At 37.8% G+C, this 18,677-nt stretch overlaps 1 protein-coding gene across 1 annotated transcript in view; it reads right to left on the bottom strand.

The window, feature by feature from the left end:
• The window catches only part of Rab3c (RAB3C, member RAS oncogene family), a 225,893-nt gene extending 212,198 nt beyond the window's left edge, over nucleotides 1–13,695 (bottom strand). Inside the window, exon 1 of the mRNA XM_052159991.1 lies at nucleotides 13,566–13,695. Within this exon, the coding sequence (XP_052015951.1) occupies nucleotides 13,566–13,589 (24 nt within the window). The 5' untranslated portion in view covers nucleotides 13,590–13,695. The remainder of the gene's footprint in view (nucleotides 1–13,565) is intronic.
• Between the last annotated feature and the right edge of the window lie 4,982 nt (nucleotides 13,696–18,677).

Raw genomic sequence — 18,677 nt, 5'->3', positions numbered from 1 at the left:
GGCATCATGAATATAGAGTTTTAAATGTAATTGTGAGGATTTAGTCGGGGACATAAGAGTGATCTGGGAAGCACAATCTATAAGTTCAAGGGCTAATGCAGCTGTGTGTTGGAAGTGAACCACAGGGTGGGAAGGTGTTCAGTATGAGCACAGGAGGCCTGGGGGATTTTGTGAATCCATAGGAATTCTCCTGATAGCAGAGATCTGGAAACTGTATTGTCTCATTTCTTCCTTCTTTCCTTTTCTGTCTTCTTCTCCTTCCTCTTCTTCTACTCCTCCTCTTCTCCTTCTTCCTCCTTCTTCCATTTTTCCTTAGTTTTCCTTTTTTTAAAAGGTAGACTGGTATGTTACCCAAACTGGCTTCAAATCCCTAGCCTCAAGGAGTTGGTCTCCTGACTTAGCTTTCCAAGTGAGGAATTAATTAGAAAAAAATTCCAAATCCGTGTACTTTAAAGATTCTCTCTCTCTCTCTCTCTCTCTCTCTCTCTCTCTCTCTCTCTCTCTCTCTCTCTCTCTCTCTCTCTCTCTGTTTCCTGCTTTATACCATCAGTAAAACCTTCAAAATCACAATGTCTGCAGCAAATACATTTTGTTTTGTAAAACTTTAGACTAATGAAATAAATCCTGGCTCAAAAGATGAGAACGAGACATCTTTAATCTTGCTAAGAACAAAAATTCATTTGCTCAGTCTACAGCTGCATTTGAATGTCACTGGGGCTTAGCCACAGTCGCTATGCGAATTTACTGACATTTCTAAATACTAAGCTGTGTAGATGTCCTAGAAATTTTATGGGAGAATAGAACTGGAACTTGAAAACATGGATAGACAGGAAGTTACCTATTAGACAGCAAGACAGTTTTCATAAAACATAAATTACTAATGCCTCAAACAGCATTAATTTTAAAGGTTAAAAAAAAGAAAGAATCATGGGGTTACAAAGGGCCTTTAGCACAGGGCTGTGTACCATCAATGCCATGAGACCCTTTAGTGATCTGTTTAGATCTCCAGTCAGTGTCCTGAATACAGCCACACACTGAATACAGTAGGTCCACTGCTACAGTTTGCTGTACTGCAAAACAGTTCCATATACTGTGATGGTCTCCCTTGCTTTGAGTTGAAACACACCTCCCTGTAGCCTCTGAGTTTTTAGATGATGCCTTGTGAATCAAGAGTCAGTTTCTTTTGTACCTGAGGGAACTTGAAGTACCTTAAGAAACAAATGAACACTCACTCATTCTAAGTGTTTTTCTTCTTCCTGCATGTGGTGGTTTGAATATGCTTGGCCCAGGGAGAAGGACAGTAAGGAGCCATGGCCTTGTTGAAGTAGATTTGGCCTTGTTGGAGGTGTGGCCTTGCTAGCCTCTGGGGGTGGGGGTAAACGTTGAGACCCTCCTTCCAGCTGCCTGGGAGCCATTCTTCTCCTAGCCTCTTTCAGATGAACAACTCTCAGCTCCTCCTGGTCCATGGCTGCCTAGATGCTGTTATACTTTCTGCACTGATGATAATGGTCTGAACTTCTGAACCTGTCAGCCAGCCTCAATTAAATGTTGTCTTTTTAAGAATTGCCTTGGCCGTAGAGTCTCTTCACAGCAATGGAAACCCTAGCTAAGTCACTGCTTGATAACTTCAGCTCCCTTTGCCCCTCTTCTTACTCCAGGATAGACCTGAAAAATCTCATACATCCTGCTTGATTAAAACTCACTTTTCTGCAGATTGCCTGGCTCCCTTGTGCGGCTCCCAGCATCAGCCAAATGTTTCCAATATTTATTTGGTCAGTTCTCAGTACAATGATAGTATCACATCCTATCCATCACACATCACCACAAAGTCTCATGAAGTGCACAGTACTCTTTTTTCAGTTATGTTGTTAGCTATTATGATCACTAGTCTCTCTATCTTCTCATTTTACTTGGGAATTTACTGTTATTAATGAACCTTTACATTTATGAACCTCTACATTTAATGTATCTTATTTTCTTTATCTAAAAATACAATTAGGATCTGACAATTTTATGTCATTTCATTCAACAAATGTCATCCCTTTCAGATTTGGTTATATCTAAGTTCTATCACTAACATAGTTCAGTAAGACCATAATCAAAACATGAATTAGTTTGGACACAAAGAACAATGAACTTTTCAACCTACTGAATACACAATCCGATGGATGAGACTGTCACTGTTCATCTCTATGAAGCTCAGAATGTTTGGTGCATATTTTGAACTCCTAAGAAAAGGGCTTATGAAACTTATGAGGAGAGGGGAACCGGGAAAGGGGAAATCATTTGGAATGTAAACAAAGAATATAGAAAATAAAAAAAAAATAAATAAAGTTAACCAGTTGTATCTTAAAAAAAGAAATAGATCATGCCCTAAACTGGAGTGCTATTATAAATCTCAGTTTTGCTTCCACACAATTCCTACTGATTAGAGACCAAACAAATTACTTCTCATACCACAAAGAACCACAGCCTAGGTTAAAAATTTTGAAATGTAAATCTTAAAATAAATGAGAAAAACAAATTACTTTCAACGATTTGCTTGTATAGTTGAACACTGAAACTGCCCCCAAGGCATGTTATGGATCTGATAAGAAAAACAAAATAAGTCATCCTGAAGTTATTGTTTACCTCCATCTATTGATAATGACCTAGTGGTACATGGGAGAAGGAATGAATGGTACATTTTGTTTTAAATTCACCTTTTAAATTAGAAAGGCAAATTTGAGGATGGAACCTATATGTTCAAATGTTTAGCAACAGAGTAGTTCTATATAATAATCATTATCACTAAAAAGATTAACATTAGTCACCCTGTGATGTTATTATTCCAGGAAACTTCAAGACTAAAAAATAAATGAAGAGTCAATAATATTAAAAGAATTGGTAGAGGCCTGTTATTTGGATCATGTACTGTCCTTCTAAGTAAAAGCCTTCCTCTGTGCACAAATGTATCTGTTTCCCAGTCTGTCTCTGAGAACAAGTTAGGCTTTTAATGCTCTGCAGTCTCTGGCCAGTACTTCATCCATGGGACTTCTACTGTTTGCTGTACTTGGATCCAGATGAAAAGTGGCAAGATACTACCCATATCAGGCTCACACCTCAGCATGGAGCTGAGAGGATGTTTTCCAGGTCATGGGAAATGGCCAAGACTAAACTCCTACCCTAGTTCTAAAGCAAAGAGCTTGGGGAAACTGTGGCAGCATTCAGAAATCATTGTCTCTTTACTTAAGCAGAGAACACGTTTCCCATAGGACTCTTGGGAGAATGCGAAGATGTTAAGGGATCCCTATGTTCTTCTTTCACAGTTGTCTTTAAGTCTTTACTTTTCTCTGGTTATGTGTAACTTCTTGAATAGATACTAACAGTTCATAATAGCTCATATTTGGAACACACATTTGATAACAACACCATCTGGAAGGAAAGGACCTGTACCACACATGCTCACACCTAATCCCTTCACCATGCCCAGAAGGTTTCAATAGCATCCTCATTTTATAGGCAGAATGGTATGGTTCAAGGTGACTGTTTCCCTCCTGTGCTGGAACCATTAGAATGTCCTTCTCTGATCTTTACTCTGAGGCAAAGTTCACACAACTGTAGATGGTTAAGATGGGAACCCTTTGGCATTTAGCTCTTGGACATGTTGGCACTGATCATCTAGCAGTTTATTAGATGTAGTTTTGATCCTCCCCCAAATCATCACCTACATGATCCTTTGTGTAATAGTTTTCATTCTGTGAAGGTGAGATTCTCTGTGTCTGACTGTCTATCTTGTCCTGCAGACAGCAGATGACCCTGTTTGCTAAAATTCTTTAATGAAACAAAGAGATTTTTAGTAGACTTATAATTATTTCCAGATGTCATTTTGACTAACCCCTGGAACTAATCAAAAACCCAAGATGGTGGGCACATGTATGAGGGTTTTAGTTGAGTCATTTGAGGTAGGAAGACCTACCTTAAATCCCTATTACTTGAGGACAGAAGAGAAACCTTTAATCTGGACCTTACCTTCTCTTGGCAGCCTATATAAAGGACAAGGTAGAAGGAAGCATTTGTTCTTTGTCTACTTGTTCTTGGCCTTGATGACAAGTCCATTCCCAACTCTTCTTTGGGATTCCAGTGTACAGTAAAGACCAGTGGAGACATCCAGTCTTGTAGATGAAACAACTACCAGATTCTTGGATTTTCCTTTGGTAGAGAGCCATTGATGCATTCATGATATAATATACACAAAAGGATGTGCCTTACAACTTACAGTAGATATTGATAAACACATAAGTTTAAACTATAGTTAGGTTTAAAAATACATGCAACATACCAAACCTACCAAGCGACGTGAGCACAGTATATTGCACATCAGCTGTCTACCTCTAGGTTTATGTGGCTTAAGGGGAGCAGAGGTGTTGCTGACCAGTGTCATCACACCTCATATTGATATTACTAGTCCAGGAATAGGTCAAAACTCAAGACCTGAAATATACTTTCTATGTAATATGTATTTTGACAATATTGTGTTATGTTGTGGTCTTAACGACCATAGTTCATTATGACTAATGATCATCTATATAACCAGTTACCTTAATGGCCAGTGGTTACCTATAACCCAAGGGTTTTGTGGCATGCAGCAGGGTTGGGTTTTTTTTTTTTGTTTGGTGAGTTGGTTGATTTTTGTTGTTGTTGTTGTCATTTTGTTTTGATTTGTTGCTTGGCATATGACTAGTCACTCCAATTGTGGATACCATGGAGCAAAAGAGATGTTATGATTCCAAACTTCAAAATCTTCCCAAGAGCCACTGAACTATCTTCCTCATATGCATGTTTGACAGAAGAATATAAAGTTCAAAAAAGAGAAATTCCTCAAGTAATCACAAGATTTACATTTTCTATCACAGATGTCAATTCTTAAAAACGTTTTTCAGCAGCAAAACATAAAGGAAACATGAAACGTTTTCTTGTATATATGGATAGAATTCATACAAGTTTTCTTATCATTTTTTGGCAGCAGTATTTAATGCAGTGTTCTCAAATACATGTTTATCTTGTTTGATATATTTTTATTCTGGGATATAAATTTAAACCTTTATAGACTAAACTAGATTTTAAGATCAACAGATGTGTATGAATGAACCCTGATTTATGCAGAATTGAGATATTCAAGAAGCAGTCATCTCTAAGATGCCCCCAGCATGATTCTTTTGGTCAGTCCCATGATGTGCAACCCATTTGCAAAAGCCTTCATACAGAGGCCAGGGCAGGCTCATGTGGTCACGCTCTCAGGCATCTGCACAAAAGGAGACTGAGTAAATTGACATTTAATATGAACTCCCTAGGACCACAGAAATAAAGGGTCATACCAGCTCCTGCCTTGACCCCTTGTGTGACAGTGACATTCCACTACTTTAACACTGACTGTGTCAGAGAATGCTCAGCACCCTACAATGCCAAGCCTATCTAGACAAGCTGATTCTGGGAAATAGTTTTCTCCTTTCATTATCTATGCTCTGTAATAGTCAGAACCTTCTGTGTATTGGTGTTTTAAGTCACTGTAAGCACTATCAGAATAGGAGGGCATGACCCTGTAAAAATCAGTTATCATGTTCTCAGAGCACATCTAAGATGTGCCTTAGTCTTTAAGACATCACGAATTTTTTTTTTTTTTTTACTACTTTAGAACAGTGAAGTGTACCCTGGGAGAGCACCCATTCCCTCTCGTTCTGGACATCTCTCCTTAAGGCAGCACTTGTGTTGGAAATTCATCAGGTCAGGACCTAGCTGCCCATGCATTTCTAAGACAAAAACCTATCTGACTACCCTGGAGGAGTCTATGGTCAATGTACTTGCATTTCCAGATTGCAATGTTCCAGACTGAAGAAGACATCCCTGCTTCTTCTCTAAAAGATGCTAGTCTGTATCCATAAACAAAGTCTACACCTCCCCATGTGCACATTCATGCATGCATGTTCACCTGCCCGTCAATGCCTCTGCTATCCTTTTTTAACAACTGTTCCTCTCAGACAGATGTTCACTGAATCAAACTTTCAAAGAATATCTATATTTTAATTCTAATATATGTTAGAATGATATGCGAATCATTTGCCAACTGGTAATTAACATACCCTTTTTTAAGCTCACTAAGTCTCATCAGGTTATGGCCACTGGGACAGAAATTACCTATCTGTATTAGATTACAAGATTCTCAGATTGATAAGATCAGAGATGCATCAGGGCCACCATGTAGATGAGAAATCACACAAGAATCTTCCATGATCTTCTTAGAATCACACTTAACCTAATAGCAAAAGATAGCTAAGAGGCTCCCAGCTCTTCTTTAGGTTACATTATGATTTTGTCTTGATATAAGAAAAGCTAAGAGTATGGAAGTTAAATGTCAAGGTTCCAGACTTTTCTCATGAGGCTAAGTACATACAAAATATTATTTTTTTAAGATCACAGTACTCTACCCAATCTGACTTTCAGGGTTTCTATGCCTGCACAAACATTATGACCAAGAAGCAAGTTTGGAGGAAAGGGTTTATTGAGCTTACACTTCCACGTTACAGTTCATCACTAAAGAAAGTCAGGACTGAAACTCAAGCAGGTCAGGAAGAAGGAGCTAATGCAGAGGCCATGGAGGGATGTTTCTTACTGGCTTGCTTGCTCCTGGCTTGCACAGCCTGCTTTCTTATCGAACCCAAGAACACCAGCCCAAAGGTGGTACCACCCACAAGAGGCCCTCCCCACTTGATCACTAATTGAGAAAATTCCCCACAGCTCATGGAGGCACTTCCCCAACTAAAGCTCATTTCTCTGTGATGACTCCAGCCTGTGTCAAGTTGACACAGAAAACTAGCCAGTACACTGACTTAGACTTAGCCAGCATTTGCTAGAGGCCAGGACACATGGTCATTCACCTCTATGATTTTATTATTCTTTCTCTCTCTCTCTCTCTCTCTCTCTCTCTCTCTCTCTCTCTCTGTGTGTGTGTGTGTGTGTGTGTGTGTGTGTTTCATGACCTCATTAAAATCGACATGACACTTCAAACTGTTATGAGATATATTAGCATTGCATAAAGCTTTTTTGTCTATAGAAATGAAGCTATTAAAAACATAAGTTAGCAAAGGAAATTGTATTTTGATTTTGTTTAGTATTATATACCTTGCTCAAATATTATAAGGACCTTAAAGTCCACAATTTATATTTTAAGACATAACAAATACATCACCAGAGATACATGACCCAATAGAGAAATAGTTAAACACTAATATTAAAATGCAAATATTCACACTCAAAATTTACAAATTTTAATCAAAGTGGTAGAGCTATGGTTTAATTTCTGTACCATTTTTTTTCTAAAAGAAGCTCAGATCATCACATTTCTTTTTGGTTTTTCTGAACAATACTACAAATGAGCCCCATTAAACTCTTTTAATACTCTAATCTCTCAAACCAATAATGCTCATTTATCTTTAGTTTGTAATGTAATAGGTTTCAGTCTAAATGGAGCCAATTGTGAGTCTAAATGGAATAGTACAATGACTGAAATGGATAACCCCTAGATGTGAATTAACAAAACAGTATACATCACAGAAGAGTCACTAAGCTTAAAGGGGAATCACTAGAAATCACACAGTATAACAAAAAAAAGTAAAAATAAAAATAAGCAGAATGCCTGTAGTTGCTGGGTCAGTTTCGGAACTCTAACTTCCATGTTAAAAGAATAGGTGTAGAACAAAGGTATGGGAATATAGTTGATGATGTAATGACCAATTGGTTGGAATATATAAGTGTTCATATGGAAGATGGTCATTTCTTCCCTCTGACTTGAAACATTACAAAGGAAAAATATGTATATCAAAGATAAATGGAAATATATTCAAAACAAACAAAAATGACATATATAAACTAAGGCACAATAATATAAAGAGAAGATGATTCTGTAACATAAGCCAGTAGACAAAGAAATAGCATTCTGAAATTCAGCACTGGAAGCAAAAGCATCAACACAAAGTCTCTACGACATTAAAAATTCCCATTCTAAATTCAAGGCAAATTTTTTCAAAAAAGAAAGAAAGAAAAAGGAAAGAAACAAAGCCCAAGAGAGAATGTTCTGTCAGAGGGCTATACTATAGGTAAGGCTAAAGAAAGCTAAAAGAAAATGATAAATGATACCATATAGAACTTCAAATCAATAGAAACTTACTAGACATGGTAAATAGGTAGCAGGAATGTGGTGGTGGGGTGGTGGTGGGGTGGTGGTGGTGGTGGTGGTGGTGGTGGTGGTGGTGTGTGTGTGTGTTATTAAAGCTAAAATTATAACACATGCATGTGAAATAGACCTGAAATTGTATAATCAAATTCACTATACAGTATATGGAGTATTATAATATAAAGTCTAGGCAGGTTATTTAGCTGTGTATTATGTAGTCCTTTGAATAAAGATTAAAAATGCAAATGAATGCATTGAAAACATACAAAGGAATTGAAATACCTAAAAATATTTAAGATGAAAATAATAAAGGAGTAGCTGAGAAATAAAAAAAAACAGAGTACATAAACAACTAACAGCAAAATTATTGGTTTAAATCCAACAACATTAATCATCAAAATACAGAAAATGAATCAACATGATAATGATAATAAGAGGCAGAGATAATAAATGTTTGGACTGGCTACAAATGTGAGGCCCAACTATGCATTGATAGCAAGATTCATATTGTAAGCGTATAGGCATAAAAGTTGAAAACAACAAAAGCAAAATACATGCATAAAATAAAAATACCATTAAAGTAACAAAGACTGTATTAACAATAAACGGTAATATGAGTATTACCAGAATAAAGAAGGCTATTGGATGGAAATAAATAGAGAAATTCTTCAGGAAGACACAACAGTTACAAATGTTTGTATCTTTAGTAACAAAGATTCAGAATACATGAAAACTGAAACCAAAACCAAAAGGGATAGAAGCATTACTGCGTTTGAAGATTGAAAATCTATTTCTCAGAAAACTATTTATCAGATATGATAAATATATGCAAACTCAGTAAAGACATTTAAGATCTTTATGACACCACAGATGACCAAATTGGCGTTTAGACACTACACTTCACAAGTACAGCCCACATAAACACAGAAAGAATGCTCATATTATGTCTCATTCTGATCTAAATCTAGGCTTAATTTTTTCAAAAGATTGCATTCCCTAAAAAAACATTCTTTACATTGACATATAAGTAAAATATCATGAATTTCTAATATTAAAGCAAGATCTGCATATACAAACCTGTCATGACAACACTCTAAGGAAGTGAGCAGAGTTTGAAATGATATGCAACCAAACAATGTATTCAGAACCTAAGAGTCTTCTCATAACAACCCATAGAAGGATTCTTATCATTTTAAATGCTTATGTTTATCAGCATGATGTTAATTCTACCTTAAAAAGCTAATTTTATACTAATGTAAGTATAAGAAACATGAATTTATTTTTAACCCCAAATCAATAAAATACAAAATAAGAGAAAAGGCTAAAAGTAGTAGGCTGTTCTGAGCAAACATCAAGAACACTGGGAACTATCCAGGAAGACTGACAAGCAGAGTCAAGCCTATGGTTTACAATCCCTGAATTGGAAGGCTCATGAAGAATTGCTTCAAGTTCAAGGAGTCTCTGAGTTTCATAGTCATACCTTGGCCATTCCCAAGGTATGTGGCACATCCCTTCAGCTAACTGGTCATGTGACCAGTCCCATGGACACCCAAAACAATGCAGACAATTGACATTAGTCTTCCGCATCCATACAAACTCGATGGTAAGACAATTGTTGCTGAAGACACCATGCTTTTATAAGGACTTAGATGAACCAAGCTAATTCTTATTGGTAGCTTCCCCCTGATTGATAGCTTTCACTGTACTGGAAGATGCTATTCAGTCTACTGGAGAAGGGACGTCATTATCAATCTCATAAATCTGTGAATCCTACAAACCACAAAACTGGTCTGGCAAGAAATACCTATGAATGCATTAATGGTGTGAATGTTATAGATACAACCCATTGCTTTACATTATTGGCGTTAAGGCTTAGTCCGTTGCTGGGAACACATGACTAGTACTGTACATCTGGCCAAGAACATGCACTTGGGGAGCTCTAGGAGTGAGCCTACTGCTATTTTGCTAAGTAAGCATCCTATCAACTCCCTTCTAAACACTTCTTTCTTGACCCGTAGATTACTGCAGTTCTCACTCCTCACCTGAGAAGTGACTTCACAATAAATCCAAAAGTTATTGAACTTCAAAACAGTAAAGATGGAAACCCATCCTTGTGGCACCAAAGGTTATTTGCTATTTAAGTTAAATCTCATTGCTTCCTACATTTGTAAGTATGAACCTAAGCAACAAGCTGAAAAGAAACAGGGAAGACTTTCTCTCCAACATCAGCCACAAATCTTGGTGCCTGTAAAAGATAAGGACTAAGTGTCCATTGCACAAAGGAGATAGAGTTTCAGAGGATGAAAATGATGAGACATTTGTGAGTAATAAAGTGAAGGAATATCACAGCCTTTCTATAGACAATGGAACAGTAATACTCAGACCTAAATTATCTCTCACTGTTGTTCTAGGTCTACATTCTTTTCTTACTTCTGCTTATCTTTAACCAGTTCTTTCCAGTCTGCCCCATTGCTTCAGCATATAAGTCTATTAATATGAAGGCTCTGATCTCATCAGATAAACCTAGAACCTAAATGCTAAATGTGAAAGACAGATGGATTTCACCTTAGTCCCATATGATACTAAAGAAATCACAAAGAAGATAGACCCCAAAACACTTATAACACAATTGTCCTCAAATATTTAGCTTAGTTTATTCAAAGCTTAGTTTATAAACATAAAATAGAGCCAATATATTTTTCTTTCATCCCAATCAAATGAATGAGCATCATTTATCCAGTGTCCTCATTCTTTACACCACACATTTATTCCTTCAGGAGAAGTCAAAATAATAGGAGGAATGATAAGAGATTTTTAGAAAGATCTGGAAGAATGTGAACTCTTTCATATAAGAGAAGTTCTTTAATCTTCATAAGCTCCACTGATCTTCCTTTCAAGTTGGTGATGGTGAATTGTAGAATTTTACCACTTATTTATATTTTGTCCCTCATACATGATTCATTTGATGGTTTTATACATACATGCATGCATGCATACATACATTCATACATACATACACATACATACATACATACATACATACATACATACATACAAACATACATCATCTGGATGCAAAGCACAGTGGTTGGATAGACTGGGTTATCTTTTGGTTGGCTCCTGTTATTAAAGTTGTTCTTTAAGCGTTGCCCTTAATGATGAGACCTACTGCTCTCTGTGCCAGTTGGCTCCCAGGAGTTATTGATATGCTGAAGGAGAAGACTGAAAGGACCATCTCCCATATTAATGTTTTCAACTCATCATATTTGCCAAGTGCTATCCTTGATTATCTAATTAGAAAGAAAATGCAAGCATCTGGGGCTATCATTAACATCATTGTAGTAGTCACTTCAAGAAACAAATATTGCCTTATTGTCTTTCAGCTTGGAGAAAAATGTTCTGCAGAAAATATATTCAAGTATCAAAGACAAATAAAGTGAGCAGAACACAGAGACGTCTATATAAGAACATCAAATGCTTTATAATGGACATTGTATATTTTTTCAAATAATTTTATTTCAGAAAAAGAAACCATAATATTCAGGAAGCTGGCCAATAGTGAAAGGCTCACTTTGCTTCACATCAGCAACTGAACTAAACACCCCAAAAAAGGAGAAAAACTCGGAGACAGGGGAAGTATAAAATGAAGCTTGCCTTGCGACTCATCCTTAGTAAATGTAAGTTAAGAAATATAACGTTTAGAATGATGGTACATCTTATTCTTTAAAAGGAATAAAGGAATATCCAGTATTTCCCACGTTGCATCTTTGTGTCTTATCATTACATGGAATATAATTCTAGTTTAGAAAAAAATGGATCCTGGAAGAGTAATCACTGCTTAAGAAAACCCTTAATTGCATTTATCATCTGAATTATTATATAACTTTAAAAATATAAAAATAATAGAAGTCACTTAACAATAATCTATTAAAATTAAATGTGTGTTCTTGGATTAAATCCACCTTTCACAAGTTTGACATAATCACAGTAGCTTTGGGGAGGTTACATATTAAATTCCAAAAATATAATTCAGTGAATTAAAAATATACCATAGTGTAGTATGGCACCCCAGTTTTTAAGACAACTGCTAATATATACTTATCATCAAATATTATTAATTCAGCTAGTTGGCTCTTAGCAACACCTCCAAAAAAGGAAATTATCATAAGCTTAAAGACCTTGATTGTAACAGTCTTTATTGTTTGTCCACACTCATTTTACACAAGGTTTATAATAAAACGCTAACTCATAAACAGAAATATCTGATGTCACACAAAGGGCCCACTATTCCCGGGCACAAATCAATTTTTCAATAACTCTTAAAGCAATTTGAGGTCCTCCATTATATAATACTCCAGAAAACAATTAAATTCTATAGTGTTTTCATTTAGCCGTCCAGTTAAGATTCCTTAATATATATAAAACTCATAAAATAAATTAAAAGTAAATGAAAGCAGATGTATAAAGTCATGGATTCACGAGGAAACAGTGGGAGATATTTGAGACTGGATAGTCAAATATTTATGTTGCTGAGTTTGCCAACAGAGGTGGATTCTGAAGGGAAGCAACACATTCCAAATGGAGTGCTCTCTTATCTTCTCATTCCATTCATAAAACGCCTTTCTGTTATGCAATGGCTCCATTTAGCTTGGTTAATAAACATAGACTTATATTTAGTCTTAACCAGTCGTACACAGAAAGGAGAAACAAAACTAGTCTTTACTTAAAAGCATAACTTAAATGACTAGCTCCAACAGGGACACACTTCATTTCTGAAGGAAGTAAACCGGAAGGATGTGATTAAAATGGGGAATCTGGTGGTATGAGAGTAGCCACCTCACCACGGGAATGTTGGGGGAGAGAGGGTCCTCAAAACTGATCCAGCCAGTTAAATAGACATAGATCAAGGATGTCATAGCTCTGAGATAACTGTAAATGTGTTTGCTCTTTACCTCTGTTACTAGGACTCTAATCATCTTTTCTTTTTCTTTTTTTTTTCTTCCTTTCTTTTTAAAGACGAATTTGGGGATACTGGCACTGGCTTTTCTTTCTTAATGTCTTTAACCAAGCTGAATTGGCTCTACCCGGTCACGGTGGAGAACTCTCAGTAAATTCATGTGACTGAAAATTCTCTAGTTCACACCACTATCACTAACCCAGGAAGCCAAGACCATAAAAGCCAACAAGAGATGGGCTGTCCTCACTTTGTTAGCTCCGGTTTTCATTTTCCACACTCAGCCTCCTTAGGGAGCCCAGAAAGAAAATGAACAATCCTATCTATCTTTCATCAAGTCCCCTGAGTGACTGGAGAAACGCTCTCAGGTTCTCCGAGACCATTCTTTCTTTGTAGACCCACCTGCATGGGCGCCTCGTGTCTCATTGTAGGCAAATGTCCTTTCTCTCTCGCTAGGACAGCGCCGGTCCGGGAACCTGGTCAAGCGTGCACAGCCAGCGCGCTCCCCGCAACACTCCGCACGCCTGGGGCTCTGTAGCCCTCTCCAACATCAGCACCGGAGCTGTCCGCTCCTGACTCCGCACAAGCGTTCAGGCTATGAACCCCGTGAGCTTCTGGGATTTGTAGTCTAACCTTAAGAGACAAATGCTCAAATGGGAAAATTGTGAACTACAACTCCCAGAGACCAAGAAGATTTTCCTCCGGCTAGCCCCTCCAGCTGCACGAGGCGGTAGAAACTTCCCTTCTTTCCAGTTACTCGGGTTGTTAATCGCTCTCAGTCTGCCTAACCATTTCCTCAAAGCGAACTAGCGATAATAACACCAGTTCACCCCAAACAAGGACTTATTCTTCACAGTATCGCTTTTGAAAACCAGACTGCATCTCTCTGGCTAGAAAATGTAGCACTTTGTTCTAATTTCCAATGCAAACGGGCTTTACCTTACCTCTATCCTGAACCCAGAAAGTTTATACATACCCAGAGTGGTGTAGTTTTACAGTCTTATTCAACAATCACGCGGGAAAACGACGATGGATGGCACACATAAAAGAAAAGCGATTCATCCGCAAGACTGAATTGAGAAGATCGGCACGCAAGCAAGCACGAACGAACACACACACACACACACACACACACACACGTCCACAAAAGCCAGATTTCTTCCTGAGCATGCCAGGCACTCTTTTCTGCTTACCTTTCCATACAGCTCCATTGCAGCTGGAGGTTCGGATAGCCTCAAGTAAGTCTCCTTACTACAAAGGAGGTGAAGGTCTTATGCAGGCGGCAGAGCACAATGGAAAGGCTTGGAGGAGCAGTTTGCAGAGAGCAAAAGAGGGATGGAAGGGACAGCAGGTTTACATGGGAGGTTTTCTTCCAGAGGGAAACCCAAAAGTCTTCTAGTGACAGCTGCAAAGAAAGGGCTATGAGTCTCCTAAGAAGTGCCAGGGACACCCGCGCGCCAGGCGGCCCCTCCCCTGGCCCTCCCAGCACACACACCACCTGAGGGCTGCAGAGCTGATAGGGCACTGGGTTATTTACCCAAAGCAAGTCATACAAAATGAACACATTCATCACCAGAGCCCAGGAGCACCTTCACGGAATGAGATGGGAGACCTCGATTAAGTTAGCTGGTCCTGTCTTTAATGTACAGCTCTTCCTTTATATTGCAATTACTCTCGTCCTGAAACGGTTCATGACATGATCTTCAAGTCTCTGAACTGGACATTTTTGTTCTTTTGTGAACTTCTACTGTGTGAGAGGACTTGTGTGGTCCATTGCTGAGACAAGTCTTCTCCCCTTTAGAATGCAAACTCCTCACCTATCTGTGCCCCTCCCACCCCTGCCTTTATATGATGTCAGATTTATGACAGGAGAAGCAGAGTAAAAGATGAAACCCTCATGATATTCACATACAGTCACGCAAAGGTTAATTAGAGTCAGCTTTAAACTTCATCTCCTTAGACAGATCAGCAGAAAGAATGTTCTGAAACTTAAATGTGCTGGAAACATTTCTTGGAAATAGGAGGTATCCTTCATATTCCCAGACCCCATGCCAGATATTCTACTGGCAAAAGGTCTGGGGATCTGCATTTCCAACTCCTCCCCCGCCCCTGTCAGTTCTTATGCAAGTAATTCCTTTGTTGTGATTCAAGAAACACTGCTTTTAAAGGATTTATACAAGACTTTTTCCAAAGACACAAACCTCAAAATTTTTCTCTAAACTCTCTGTGTATGCAACAATGATGCAGTATATATCTGAAATAGTAACACACATACATGCAAACACATACACACACATATGTTTATCCTCTTTTCCTTTTTTTCTTAAAAAATTCTGTCTCCTAATTTTGATTAGTGAGAATGTCATGTGTCACTTAGGTGAATTTTTTTTATAACGACTCAAAAGAACATTTTAAAATCATCACCTCTTAGGGGAGTTATGTGATGATTAGAAAAAATTAACTTACAAATTGAAGACAGGACCAGTGAGATGGGTCAGTGTGTAAAGATGTCTGTTGCCAAGCCTGATGACCTGAATTCAATCGCTGAGACCCACATAATGGATGGAAAGAGCTGACCCCAGCAAATTATCTTGTGATTTCCACATGTGGTTTGGGACATACTCTTGACTTCACATACACAAACCCAAAATAAATAAATAATAAGTAAATAAATAAATCAAATGTAATGAAACATTACATTATTGTTTTAGTTTTTGTTCTGTTGCTATGAAGAAACACTATGCCAATCTAATGTTTAGAAAAGAGAACATTTAACTGCTGGCTTGCTTACAGTTTCATAGTGTTAATTCATGAGCATCAGACCAGGAAGCAGACAGACATGGTGTTGGAGTAGTAGCTAAAAGCTTTACATCCTGACCTGCAGGGGTCTTGGGGGGCATGCCTGGCCATAAGAAGCCTCCAATAAAACCACACCTACTCCAACAAGGCCACAACTAATCCTCTCAGTCCTTCTCAAACAGTTCCACCAACAGGGAACCAATCATTCAAAATCTGATATAGTTAGCAAAAGGAAGGGGATCACCAGAGAATAAGAGAACTGTGTGACATGAGCATCTCACCATGCTAGTGTGTGGGGAGGCCTCAAAGTTCTGAGGCCCAGAGACAGTAAGTGGCTTCCCAGGGACCGCACAGAGCATTAGCTGGATGGATAAAGTGAGAGCACTTAAGTCCTGCCTTAGCTACACTTTTCTTTGCACTGTCTCATTTCACCAATCAGATTCTGGAATTTTTCTACCATGATGTTTAAGAGTATTCACACTGTCATTTGTATAGATCTAATTTATGTATTATTCATTGGCTGCTATCTTTCCTGGTTCACATCAGCTCTGTTGTTTAATCTCTCTGTTAAAAGGATCTGAGGGCTATGGTAATAACAACAGTGCTCTTGGCTGTATAAGAAATCACATTTTATTAGCACCATTTTTGTGACATCCTGGTTAAGATGCACTGAGGCTTGGGAGAAGACACGAGGAACTTCTTTAGAACTCACCACCTCCCTCACAAAAGTCTGACTCGAATCTACAGTCTGATGCCATACTGGAGTGTCTAACCTCAAACATGATTGGGACCATATATAACTGAGTGTGAGATTTGTCTGTCTGGATGCTATTACCTCAGCCTGACTGGGCCATAGTGAACTGGCTTTGATTCCAACCTGTGAAGCATCCACACAACAGAACACTATTGATTCTCTCATGTTTTCCTTAGAAAAAGTTAAATATCCCCATGGCACTATTGATTTGTTTAAAATTAAAAGGAAAATTATTTTAACTCATTCCTGCTCATGAAGTTTCCAACATTATACATAATCAATATAAACAAACTGTCCCCCGAGTGAAGCAATGTTGATTTCTTTCCCTAACATAGATACTATTTACAACTGCTATCCTTTTAAGAATTCCAGTGCCTTAATAGCATTGTGGCGGGCACTTTGTCTATATTATTCCATTTAATTGTCAATAAGTTTGAAAGGAAATGTTACAATCTCATTTTACAGTCATGAAAGGATATGGATTTTGTTTACAAACACTGACTATAATGATTTGGTCCAGGCTTTAAAGCTCAGACTTATCTGATTCTAAACCCAGATTCTCAACCATAGTTTTTCTCAGAAGAGTTAATATTTTAAAATACCACATTTCCCAATCTCTTAGAAGTTTTGCCGGACTTTGGTTTTGTTTGGTTGGAATCAAGAATGAGATTATAACACTGTTATGAAATTGTATGGTTACTTAAAACTTTTTTAAAATACCATATTTTAAATAACTTTTTATGATTTATTTGTGTTTCTATTTTACATACATTGGTGTTCTGCCTTCATGCATGTCTGCACGTGGGTATCAGATGCCCTGGATCAGGAATTACAGACAGCTGTGAGCTGCCATGTGGGAACTGAACACAGGTCCTATGGAAGTACAGCCAATGCTCTTAGATACTAAGTTATCTTTCCCGTCCCTACTTAGGAGTTTTAATATATATTTTTAGATTTGAAAATGTTGTAATTGGTTAATTTTGATAGTCAATATGATTGGGTTTGTCTGGAAAGGGTGTTTCCAGACAGGTTTGACTAAGGAGGAGGATGACCCATTCTGAAAGGGAAAAGTATCACCCATGGGTGTGAGATCATGGACAGAAAACCAGGTAGAAATACAGCTAGTCCTGCCTCTCTCCATCTCTCTTCATAATCACTACCATATGCCTTACCCACCACAACAAATTTCTTCCCTCCTCCTGTGAGCCCAAATAAACCTTCCTCCCTCCAGATGCTGTTCTCAAATATTTGGCCATAGTTGCAAAAGGAAGCAACTATCAATCAACCCTTCCTGTCAAATGTCAACCCATTTGATCTGGATATATTTTTATGAAACTTTGTATCAAATGTGGATCTTTGGCTAAACATCATGCATTAACTATATTTTTATCTCATAGAAAACAGAGATTAATAAATTATAAGGAAACCAAAGGAGTACTAAAAACCAATGCCCACTTTCTACACCAAGTACTCAGTAGGAGGGTTTAGATCACCATCTTTAGAGGATCATTGTGTGGCCCACATCTTTATTAGTTTTTAAGACACCACCACCAGAGATTTATTATTATCTTTAAAAACCATTGCTCTCATAATCTCATAATACTGTTATACATGTTGGGAAGTTTATTATTAAGATCTGACTTAACTGTGTAAACTTCAGTTGTTAAGCTTTCCAGCAGACTTTTGACCTGATGAAAGATAGGCAATTCAATAACCAGCCTCTGAGGGGAGTGCAGCCCTAGGCAGAATATTCCAGAAAACTTGACACAGCATAGGCTTAATGCAGGAAGAAGGAATGGCATGCTGCTGGCCGCCATCCAGAATACTTGTGACAGGCAGCCTGCATGCCTTCAGCAGAATGGGAGCCTCGGGTTGTCTATTTATGATCTAATCCAAGCTTACCCCTCAGAACCAAGTTCAGGTAAGAAATATATGATTCCTGGTGGATATAACTGTTCTGA

Source organism: Apodemus sylvaticus, chromosome 16 (genome assembly GCF_947179515.1).
Source record: "Apodemus sylvaticus chromosome 16, mApoSyl1.1, whole genome shotgun sequence".
NCBI lineage: Eukaryota > Metazoa > Chordata > Mammalia > Rodentia > Muridae > Apodemus > Apodemus sylvaticus.
The sequence above is the reverse complement of the archived record's forward strand: the minus strand, read 5'-3'. Positions and strand labels throughout refer to the sequence as shown.